The sequence below is a fragment of the Balaenoptera physalus genome (assembly GCF_965194825.1).
Source record: "Balaenoptera physalus genome assembly, chromosome: 13".
Taxonomy (NCBI): Eukaryota; Metazoa; Chordata; class Mammalia; order Artiodactyla; family Balaenopteridae; genus Balaenoptera; species Balaenoptera physalus.
Genome location: NC_138892.1, coordinates 95,347,172 through 95,359,837, shown reverse-complemented (window position 1 = coordinate 95,359,837; position 12,666 = coordinate 95,347,172). Strand labels below are relative to the sequence as shown.

At 37.7% G+C, this 12,666-nt stretch overlaps 1 protein-coding gene across 1 annotated transcript in view; it reads left to right on the top strand.

Annotated features, from left to right (window-relative positions):
- Positions 1-2,878: 2,878 nt before the first annotated feature.
- The window catches only part of LOC309641685 (uncharacterized protein), a 406,435-nt gene continuing 396,647 nt past the window's right edge, over positions 2,879-12,666 (top strand). Inside the window, exons 1-2 of the mRNA XM_082421967.1 lie at positions 2,879-10,875; positions 11,327-11,432. Coding sequence (XP_082278093.1) covers positions 11,354-11,432 — 79 coding nt within the window. The 5' untranslated portion in view covers positions 2,879-10,875; positions 11,327-11,353. The remainder of the gene's footprint in view (positions 10,876-11,326; positions 11,433-12,666) is intronic.

Sequence of the window (12,666 nt, the reverse complement as noted above, 5' to 3'; positions counted from 1 at the left end):
TATTATTTTTTTGTCATTTTATATATTCTCGTGTATACTTGGTTGTAAGTCATGGTCTAAAAAGCTTGAAAGTCACGTCTCTATACTATCTTTGTTCACCTCTTAATTCTCTAATTTTATTTCACTTCTCTTTTTCTGCCTTTTTTGATGCTGATAGACATGAAATGAACTGTTAAATATTTGTCTTTAATAAATGGTAACTGCAAAATCAGACTTGGCTACCTCTCTCTAAAATAGTAAGAAAACAAAGAAAGCTGTCCTTCTTACATGAAATTTAAGACTCTGTTTTTCCATTATGAGAGTCGGGGAACTAAGACCTCAATGAAAAAAAAAACGATGCTGCAGCCCTCTACATTAAATGCTATGCATATATTGACAAGATTTTCTTCCATACTTTCTGTGAACCTCTTCAGTTTTACTGTAGGGTTCCTGGCTTAATTGCTACTCTTCTTGGAAAGAGCCACAGAGGACTGGGAAGGAATTTATATGAGAAGAGTGAATACGGAAGTGTATTGGAGAGATGTAAACATAGGATAGACTTCTATAAAGTATTCTTGCCAAAAATATTTAACCCGAATTCATCAAGCCTCTAGACCTAATCTGTAGAGTAGAGGAAATACAGGGGATGGAGGCACAAGTTAAGTGACACCGTAGAGAAACAGACAAATTCAGAGTGTGTGTTGCTTTAAAGACAAATTTGTCTCGACTTTCTTAAAAGGAAAGGTCATGGAGGGAAAAAGAGTGGGCTTAGGTACTAGATTAAAAGAGACTAAAGAGACAGTTAACAACCAAATGTAATAAGAGAGAATTGATTGAATACTACATAGAAAATGAATTTATAAAAGTCATTTTTGGCATAATTGAGGAAAATTAAATATGGACTGGATATTAGATATTATGGAATTGTTAATTTTCTTAAGTGTGATTATATTATGGTTTATGTACCTGAATGGCTTTATTCTTAGGACATGCATGGTGAAGTATTTAAAAATGAGGTGTCATGTCCATAATTTGTAATTTACTTCTTAATAATTCATTTATCTATCTATCTATCTATCTATCTATCTATCTATCTATCTATCTATCATCTATCTACCAATCCTGCATCTATCAAAAGAGAGAGAGATAGATTGAGCAAGTGTGGTCAAATATTTACAGCTAGTAAATCTAGGTTAATGATATATGGATTTTTAAAAATACAATCATAACTTGTCTCTAGGCTTAAAAAGTTTTCAAAATAAGAAGTCAGGAGAACAAAAAATACATATGGTATGATTCCATTTATATAAATTTCAAAAACAGACAAAGCTAATTTATGGTGTTAGACATCAGGATGTAGGTTGCCTCTGGGAAGGCCTGAAGGGATTATGATTGGGAAGGGACACAAGCGGATTGAGGTCTAGGACTATTCTAACCCTTAACTTGGGACGTGGTTATGTGGGTGTGTTCCCATGGAGACAGATCACTGAGCTGCATACTTTGTATATGTCTTGTGCTTAAAAAAGTAAAAAGACAGAGTAGATAATTAACATTCGAGAGTGGTTTATTTCTGCTGGGGTTGAAGGGATTGATTTTCCAGTGTGAGAAAAGGGAAAGTAAAAGGCTGAACTTATATCAAAGGCCATGTCTGAGTTTGGGCAAGGCCTTCATAAATCTCTTGAGTTTGGGGAAATGGGGGCTTAAGCTAATTTGTATAGTTTCTGCATGTGGCTAATTAAAAAATATTTTGCTGTTAAAATTGCTTAGATGAAAAAAAAATTAAAGTAATTAAAAATTATTGCTTCAGATGTTGAATTTTTTTTTTTTTTGGTTGCGTTGGGTCTTTGTTGCTGCGCACAGGCTTTTTCTAGTTGCGGCGAGCGGGGGCTACTCTTCGTTGCGGTGCGTGGGCTTCTCATTGTGGTGGCTTCTCTAGTTGTGGAGCACGGGCTCTAGGCACACAGGCTCAGTAGTTGTGGCTTGCAGGCTCTACAGCACAGGCTCAGTAGTTGTGGCGCATGGACTTAGCTGCTCCGCGGCATGTGGGATCTTCCTGGACCAGGGATCGAACCCGTGTCCCCTGCATTGGCAGGCAGATTCTTCACCACTGCGCCACCAGGGAAGTCCCAGATGTTGAATTTGAAAGCCCTGCTATACCATATATGGTTGTCACACTGCTTTAAGTTCATTATTATACAGTTGTGTTGTAGCTATTTCTGTAAGATTTTTACAACAAGATCCAAAATACTATATATTTTTTATGCTAAAAGAGTATGTGCTTATCTTCCAAAGGTAATGGTACTGCCAGGCAGAATGGAATCTGGTTTATGGGCAAAATGGCTATTTCTCAGTTGGTATTTCTCTAAGCTTTTAACTTTGGATTAGGAAGGGAACCAATAATTCTCCCCACATTCTACTACTTCTCTCCTATCATGGGTGGTTGCAGGTTTCCTGGATGATGGTTTAGAACTCATTCATATACTGGGGCATTTGCTACCCAAAGGGGGTTATGAATCAAAAAAGTACTGCTAAGCTCCTACAGTGGTATAAGATGGTCTTAACTGATATTATGGTGATTCTTTTTTTTTTTTTTTTTTTTAATTAATTAATTAATTTATTTATTTATTTTTGGCTGTGTTGGGTCTTCGTTTCTGTGTGAGGGCTTTCTCTAGTTGTGGCAAGTGGGGGGCCACTCTTCATCGCGGTGCGCGGGCCTCTCACCGTCGCGGCCTCTCTTGTTGTGGAGCACAGGCTCCAGACGCGCAGGCTCAGCAGTTGTGGCTCACGGGCCCAGTTGCTCCGCGGCATGTGGGATCTTCCCAGACCAGGGCTCGAACCCGCATCCCCTGCATTGGCAGGCAGATTCTCAACCACTGCGCCACCAGGGAAGCCCTATGGTGATTCTTATGTATCACGACAGTTTCTGGGAAGTAAAACCATCCACTCTGGCCTGGGTGCTGTTTATTTTTCTTCTGATATATTCATCTCTTCTTTCATTCATTTATTCAACAGAGTCCTTCACTGGAATGTACGTTTCATGAGGGTAGGGACTTCATCTGTCTTGTGCACTGCTGAATCCCTAGTACCCAGTAGCTGGCACATGGGAGACGCTTAGAAACTATCTGTTGAAATAATGAATGGATAAATGTGCTTTAAGAACCTAATATATGTTCAAAGCAGGCGTAGAACAGAGAGAATTGGAGGTTGAGACTTAGTATGAGCAGAACAGTGGAATCCTCTGCCTGCCTTAAGGGATTTCAGCTCAGAGTTTTATCTCCTCAACTCTTGTATTAGTTAAGGTATCGCTGGCTGCCATAACGGGAAACTCCCAAGTCTTAGGGGCTTATGATATCAAACATTTAGTTTTTACTTAACTGACATCCAAAGTTTGTGTTTGGTACCAGCTGAAGTGGAGGGTGGGGAAAGCAAGATATGTGGAACACAGTTATTCTGAGATCCGGGACCGTGGAGGCTCTGACATGCACAACCTAGGCATCCGAGCTCACTCTGACCAGTGATATTAAGCTGGTGGAAGAGAGAGGATGGAGAAGACACACGTGTTTCTTAACGATCTTGGCTTGAAGTGATATCTACCACTTCTGCTCACGTTCCGTTGACAAGAACTAATCACACCCTTGTTTATCCCCGACTCCAGATGCAATGGGGGCTGTGCAGGTATAGCTTCACGGGCTGATGACCTGGGCAGCACAGGGCCTCATGCCTAGAAGGGCTCCGTGCTGGGTTTAATGCTCTATCATTATCTTGAAATTATTGATAATTTTTTAAAAGTGGGGTCAGCATTTTTATTTTACACCAGGCCACACAAATTATTTAGTGGGGCCTGAGGCTGAGAAATGTACTTTTTGACAGGGCAGCCTCTTCCCAACAATTGCTCTACATTATGGAAGGGAATCATAAATATTTGGTGGACAGCTAGCTATCTCTGCCAGCCCTAAGCATTGTTTCCAAGTTTGAAGCAAATAAGGGTCCATATGATATTTTAAAACATCCAGTATTTAAGAATCCCCAGTAAGCAAGTGAAAAGAATCAAAAAAGTACTGCTAAGCTTAAAGCTTTTTTAAATGACAGAATGCCACTAGCTTGGCTAGGAAAAATTTACAGCAAGGGCATATCTTAATAGAATGGGCATCTGTGGAAAAGCAACATGGCACAGATATATGTGACAACTGTAACCACATGCCAGTTCTAGTATTTTGGATTCAAGAAATATTTAATAAGTATATAGTAAGTGTCAGCCATTCATCTATGGTTGGGAAACCACAGTTAAGATAGACCAAAAAGAAAAAATCCCTGCCAATAAATTTATATTTAGTGCCATTCTTTTATATGTATATGTATATATGTATATACGTGTATATATAAAAGAATGGCATTAAATATATATTTTATATATTTAATTGTATATATATATATTTAATTGAAGTATAGTTGATTTACAATATTGTGTTAGTTTCAGGTGTACAACAAAGTGATTCAGTTATACATGTATATTTTTTTCAGATGATTTTCCATTATAGGTTATTACAAAATACTGAATGTAATTCCCTGTACTATACAGTAAATCCTTGTTGCTTATCTATTTTATGTATAGTAGTTTGTATCTGTTAATTTCATACTCCTAATTTATCCCTCCACCCCTCCCTTTCCCTTTTGATAGCCATAAATTTGTTTTCTATGTCTGTGAGTCTGTTTCTGTTTCATAAATAAGTTCATTTGTGTCATATTTTTAGATTCCACATATAAGTGATATCATATGAGATTTGTCTTTCCCTGTCTGACTTACTTTACTTAGTATGATAATCTCTAGGTCAATCCATGTTGCTGCAAATGGCAATATTTTATTCTTTTTTATGGCTAAGTAATATTTCATCATATATATATATATATATATATATATATATATATATATACATACACACATATATATATCTCACATCTTCTTAAACCCGTCGTCTGTTGATGGGCACTTGGGTTTTTTCCATGTCTTAAATGCCATTCTTTTATATTTCAAAACAGCTTTATAGAAGTATAATTGGCACAATAAACTTCATATGTATAAAGCATATAATTTAACTTTAATTTAAAGTAATGTAATTTAGCATATGTAATACCTGTGAAATCCCCTTCCCACCCCATGCAATCTCCAAACAACCATTTATCAGCTTTCTACCAATATGGATTAGTTTGTATTTTCTAGAAGTTTACATATATGTACTATTTTTTGTCTGACTTCTTTTTCTCAACATAATTATTTTGATATTCATCCATGTTGTTGCATGTATCAGTAGTTCATTTCTTTTACTGCTGAGTAGAATTCCATCGTATGGATATGCCAACTTGTTTATCCATTCATTTGTTGTTAGACATTTGAACTGCTTCCAGTTACTGGCAATTACAAATAAAGCTGCAGTGAACATTTGTGTACAAGTACTTATATGGACTTAGGCTTTCATATATCTTAAGTAATACCTAGAAATGAAATGGCTGGTAGGTGTATGTTTAACTTTTTAAGAAATTGCTAAACTGTTTTTCAAAGTGGTTGTACCATTTTACATTCCTGCCAGCAGTGCAAGCATAAGAGTTACAGTTGCTCTACACCATCAGTATTTTTTAAAATTTAATTTTATTTATTTTTTTATACAGCAGGTTACCATCAGTATTTTTAATTTTAGAGCTTTTAATAGGTGTGTAATGGTATTTCATTGTGGTTTTAATTTGCATTTCCCGAACTACTAATGATGTTTAAAATCTGTTCAATACATTTTTATTATTTTTGTTTTAAATGCAAATTATCTTTGAGGGAGCATTGCATAATAAGAAAAAAGTTTTTATATTATCCACATAGCTTATAAAATATTATTTCAGCTTTTGCATTCAAAAAATATTTGCCTTCATTTTTGAAGTACATTTTTACAGGATATAAAATTGTAGGTTGAGAGTTTCATTCTTCCAGTACCTTAAACTTAGCTGCTCCACTGTCTTCTCACTTGTCTTATTTCCAGTGAGAAGTCTGTTATCCTCCTTATCTTTGTCCTTCTGTACATAACGTGTCTTTTTTTCCTCCGGCTGCTTTAAATTTTTTTCTTTTTATGACTGGTTTTAAGCATCCCAATTATGATGTTTCTTGGTGTAGTTTTCTTCATGGGTATTGTGCTTGGGGTTTGTTGAGATTCTAAGACTTCTGGGTTTATAGTTTCCATCTAATTAGGAAAAAATTTGATCATTATACCCTTAAGTATTTTATCTGCCCCGTCTCTTTCATGGATACCAATTACATGTATATTAAGCCACCTGAAGATGTTCCACAACTCATGGAAGATCTGCTCCTTTTTTTCCAGTCTTTTTTCTTTCTGTGTTTCTTTTTGGATAGTTTCCAGTTCTTTGTCTGAAAATTCACTACTATTTTCATCTACAGCATCTGATCTATTATCATCCCCATATGGTGCATTTTTCATCTCAGGGATTATAGTTTTCATGTCCAGAAGTTTGATTTGCATTTTTTATATATTTTCATGTTTCTGCTTAACACGTTCAGTCTTTCGTCATAGTGAACATAGGAAATACAGTTGTCATAACTGCTTCAGTGTTCTTGTCTATTACTAATCCCATCACCTGTGTCATTTCTGGGCAGAATTCCATTATGCGGTATAATTCTTTTATACTCCAGGGCGATCCACTGCAGATCTTCAGAGCTCTGTCTGCAGCTCTCTCCTCTCTGGTTACCCTTCTTTGTGAATTCTAGCTGCCTTGGCCTATGTGGACTTCCAGCTTCGTTTCCTCAACTCAGGCACACCTCAGGGTTCTACCTGGGGTCTCCTCTCCTGTGCTACAGCCTGGGAACTCTCCCCAGCTAGGAAACTGGGACAATTGTTAGGTTCACCTCATTTCTTTCTTGTCTCTCAGTGATGGTTGCCTTTAATTTTCTGGTGTCCAATTTCTTGAAAACCTCTTTTTTAAATATATTTTGTCTTTTTTTTAGTTGTTTCAGGCAGGAGGCTAAGTCTGGTTACTGTTATTCATCTTGGCTGGAAGTGGATGTCTCTATGACATTCTTTTTTTAAAAAGTTTTATTGTATAATGGAGTATAGTTGATTAATAATTCTGTGTTAGTTTCAGGTGTACAGCAAAGTGATTCAGTTATACATGTACATGTATCTATTCTTTTTCAAATTCTTTTCCCATTTAGGTTATTACAGAGTATTGAGCAGAGTTCCCAGTGCTATACAGTAGGTCCTTGTTGGTTATCTGTTTTAAATGTAGCAGTGTGTACATGTCAATCCCAAACTCCCAAGAGTTTGGTAGACATTCTTGACTACCTCTTAGAATCTCACAGCCACCACCAACACCAGCACACACAAAAAAGGCCCTGTCAGAGAATTGAATCGTAGTGAAGAATATAAATTTCTTGTACACAATTGATGCTCAATAAGTATTGCACAGGTAAATGAATGAAGTACTGGAAGGGATACCTCTGAGAAGAAATACAAAGGAGGAGGAGAAGCAGAGTTGTATTTGCCTTCTTCATACCACACCTTGTTGGTGGGGATAACAGAAACGAAGCCTTCAGTTATGTCGTTTGTCAGGTATTGCTGGTTCAGAAAGCAAGTGGCAGGTGCAGGTGCCAGGGAAATGAAGCATTGCTACTTAGCAGAATGGGAACACTTCAGTTCCTCATGCTAATGTCGTCATAGGGATAAAAGCAAATACAGTTCAGCAGATGCTAAAAAAACGGTGGGGTGAAACTGATAGTGTCTACAGTATGAAATATCTTTGGATGGAGATATACAGTTTGTGAAATAATGTCGTTGCACTTCAAAGTCTCTTGCTGCCCTGATCCCACCCTGAAATTTCTCTTTCCTCACCAATGAAACAATGTATTGCATAAATGCCGTGATGTTTGGGGAACACCCAGTGTATCCGTGCAGAACATTATCTTAGCTGTGTGTAATGAGGAATCCTGCGGCCTGAAAAAATGGGAGACTGCTGTGCCTGCTAGCAGTACTATTATTCTCCACATAGAGCTGGGGGCCATTTCGAGTTTGGAAAAAATAGAAAACATGGACTAAGCCAACTGAGTATAATATAATTCTTGAAATACAAACAGTCCTACACTTTTCTTTTAAATCCACTTAAGTACCTGAAAAGCTTTAAGGAGGGATTTTAATGACTTAATGCAAGAGCTGTGCACAGAATTAGCATGTCTGAAATTTTTTTCTTTCTCCTTTAAACTATTGAAGAGAGGACTGTAGAGAATTTCTGAGATTGGGATATGTGGCTTATTGACATCAAAACCATGTACCACAAGGGCAGTTTAGACAAAGTGAATGTGGCTTCGGTTTTAGCCCTTAGGGAGAGGCTTCTTCTCCACCAACTTTCAGAGCACAACCCCTGTCGCTGAGTTGGCGACACAGAGGATGAACCTAGGTCCATGGTTTCTGTCTAGTGGACGATAAACACTAAATCCCCTTGTCACTGATTTGTTTTTGTGAAATTGTGTGATCGCGTTGACCTCTCAATATGCAAATATTCCTAGGAGAGGTACCACAGTGAAAGTTTTAATCGGATCATTTCTTCTCTTTCACAAAAGAGACTGGTCAGCATGAAAGGCCTGGGGACGTTGGGAGAGGAAGGAATAATAGAAGGGATGAAGAAAAAGAAGGCAGGTCCCAAGGATGTACCTCCAATTTCAGAATTCTGCTAAGGAGCAGTAACGTCATCACTCATTCATCTATTCATGTATTCAAGCCAACAAAATTTTACTGAGTGTAAACACATAATTTATTATTTTATGTCCTTCCTCATACTTAAAAGGCTTTTTGTGTTTATGATACACACCCAGTTCCCAGTGTGGACATGACATAGACCCAAAGGCCACAGAAAAACAGTTTATAGAAAAATGTAAACAAAAAGGCCAATCATATATCAAAGTGTAAAGTGCTATATAAATGAAGGTATTATAAGTTATGACAGGCACCGTTCAGAGGAAAGGAGAACTCTAAAAAGAAAAGGGATAGGGTTTGGTAAATAACTAGAAGTAGATATGGCCCCAAGATCTCCAGTTTGGGCAACTAAGAATGATCATAACTGTGATATAAAATGCTGGCAAAGGAACAAATTTGGGGGAAAGAGAATGAGTTCAATTTTGGAAATATTGAGTTTGTCTATTCTATAGGCAACATCCAGTGGTGGTTGGATATACTGGTCTAGAGGTAAGAAGAGGCTTTTCTAAACTGGAGATAGAGATTTTGGAGTTATCTGTTTTTATGTAGTAGTTTACTATGTGAGTTGATAAGATCGACCAGGAAGGTCAAATACACTGAAAAGAGGGTAAGGGCAGAAGAACAATTTTAACGGGAAGCATAAGCAATGTGGAAAAACTGAATTAGGAGGTAGGGGCACAGAAAGGCAAGAAAGAAACCAAGGGACAGTGATGTGACAGAAACCAGGGGAGGAGAAAATTTCATGGGGTTGGGGAGTGGTTGTCAATAGTGCCAAAGGCTTTAGAGGGGTTAGGGAGACCAATGTAGGAACTGGACAGGACAATTCAAAAAAATCCAATAATGTGATGGAAGTGGAAGCTAGACTTCAGTGGATTGAAAAATGAGTGTCATGGAAGCAACCTAAATGTCCATTGACAGATGAATGGATAAAGAAGATGTGGTACATATATACAATGGAATACTACTCAGCCATAAAAAAGAGTGAAATAATGCCATTTGCAGCAACATGGATGGACCTAGAGATTATCATACTAAGTGAAGTAAGTTAGACAAATATACGATATCGCTTATATGGGGCAACTAAAAAATGATACAAATGAACTTATTTACAAAACAGAAACAGACTCAACAGACATAGAAAACAAATTTATGCTTATGGTTACCAAAGGGGAAAGGAGGGTTAAATTAGGAGTTTGAGATTAGCAGATACAAACTACTACATATAAAATAGATAAACAACAAGGTCCTACTGTATAGCACAGGGAACTATATTCAATATCTTGTAATAAACCATAATGGAAAATAATATGAAAAAGAATATATATATATATGTATAACTGAATCACTTTGCTGTACACCAGAGACTAACACAACATTGTAAATCAACTATACTTCAATAAAAACAAACAAACAAACAAATAAATAAATAAAGGGTTACATGGTTAGTTTAAAAAGGAAAAGGAGTGAATGTCAGGGAAAGAAGTGTAGATGCTAAGTTTACCCTTTCAAGGCAGGTTAGCTGTGAATCTATTAAACCCCTCCAAAATGTGGTCTCTGGCCAAGAAATTGTATTGTGTTCCTAAAGAACTTATCTGAGATAAGCACAAAAATGTACATATACCAGTACTGATCGCAGCATTATTTATGATGATACAAAATTGGAAACAATTTTAATGTTCAATTATAAGGCACTGGTTAAGTAATTTATGGTTCAGTCATATAAAAAATTACCACCATTAAATTTATATTGAAAGGAATATACAGACATAAGAAATGCTTACAACATGTTTTCTAAGACTTCTGCATTGAGACTATATTCATTTTTTAATTTTGGGAAAAGTCACTAAACATGCCGTCTCTACCCAAAATAAGCCTGGCTGTGAATGCAGAACAGAGATAAGGCAGTTAGCGGAGGGAATCAGTCAAGGAATGGTTTTCCTTTGCTTCATCTTCCTCTCCCTCCTCTGTTCCCCTTCTTCCTCTTTAGTTAATTAGAGACCCTGGAACATGCTTATTTGCTCGGAGGATGGAGCCAGCAGTGAAAGGCTTAAAATACTGGGGACTTGTTGTGGGACAGGGAGGAAAAAGAGAGGAAGCAAGATTCATCTGAAGTTGGGAGAAAATCAGATTCGGAGAAGAGAGGAAGAGTGTAATGGTAAGAAAGAGTGAAGAGAGGACGGGGGAGGGAGAGAAATAGATGGGGATGTAAATGTGTAGATTGATGAGGAATGGGGGGGAGACCATTTGAGAAATGTTCATTCAATACGCTTTACTTTTTCCGTGAAAGAAAAGCTAGATCACCCATCTGCAGAATATAAGGAGGTCATGGGTGGTGCTGAAGGCTTGAGAAGGGTTAAAGTTTAGTAAGGGGACCGTTTGTAGGGAATGGGAGAGAACACATCAGTACTTGGAATGAAAACTTATAATGCTAATGCGTGCCTTGTTTCCTTTCATGTCAATTCCATGATGAGACCAAACAAAAGGGGGAACAGAGTGTGAGTGTATTAGTGATAGGAATTTAACTGTAAGTGTGTGAATGAGTAAGCTTCTGCCTCTCCATCTCATTACAAGCATTAACATGTATTTATTAAACTCTTATGATCAAGGCACCGAAGAAACTACAATGATGAGATATGGTGCCCATCCTTATGGAACTTACATCTGGTTGGGGAGATGAATCACGGCCACTTGAAAAATTAACTGCATTACAAGGTAATTTTGCCATAAGTGATGAAAGCGGCATAAAGAATCAGACAAATGATTGATCACTTACAACTGGAGTAGTCAAGGAAGATTTCATATTATTTTTACATTGCCTTTGTGTATTTATTTATTTCTCCTTTCCGATAGAGTAGGCACTGCCATGTTCATCTTTAACCCCTGTCACATTTCTTGGTACATGACAAGCACTTAATAACCATTGCTGAATGAATGGACTAATGAATCAACAAATAAACAAATCAAGTAAGATTTGACTAACTTGAGGGGAGGAGGGGTGGAAATTCATTTCAGTAGGGTTATGGTAACGTAAAAATGTAGAAGAAAGGGGAAATGAAGAAAGGGAAAAAAACAGCATTTACTGAGTATATATACACCGGCACTGTGTTATATGCGTTTACCTACATTATAGAATCATTTAATTGTCACAATAACCCTGTGAAATAGCTATAAATATCTCCGCTTGAAAGGATGAAGAGTTTCAGAGAGATGAGGTGACTTGCTCAAGTAGTGAATAAATGTCAGCGCTGGGCCCTGAACCTCGGAACACGAGGCTGGTCCTTGGGCAGTGAAGAGGTGGGTTTGCAGTGAAGAGGTGGGTTTTCATACACTCCCTTGTGAGGACGTGGCTCTCTGCAAGTCCACTCCAGCACATGTTATTCCTCTAGCCTTAAACTCCTGTAACTACTGGTTACATCTCAGTGCATGGCGGTGTTGTTGACCTGAATTCCCATCTCCCGAGTCTTCACTCTGACAAAAGGGTCCCAAGTGTCCAGGTCCCTGCTCTCTCCAGCCTCATCTCAGGTGACCATCCCTATTCACCAACATCCACGCTCCAGGTTCCCTGAATTATACTTGCTCATTCACCCTTTTCCACCTTCCCTCGTGCTATTCTCTGTGTCCCAAAGGCCCTCCTTGCCTTGGTACCTATTCACCTTTCACAATCTAACTCCCTGGCCACTTCCTTTTTTCTTGACTTGCAAATAATATTGGTTGCATGAACGGATTCTTTTGTCTTCCTAAGTTTCCATCATATTCTCTTCTCTTTTCTTTTCCTGCAAATGGCTATGTTCATAGATTCTTCTCTTCTCTCTCCTTCCCTAAAGAAGCCCTCAGCCAAAGTGCAGTTTAATATTTCTACTGTGACTTCCAGTTGTGAAAGACAAGGGAGATTTGGGCACTTATCCCTAAGGCCAGGACTCTGAAATATTGTGCCTTCTGTAATTAC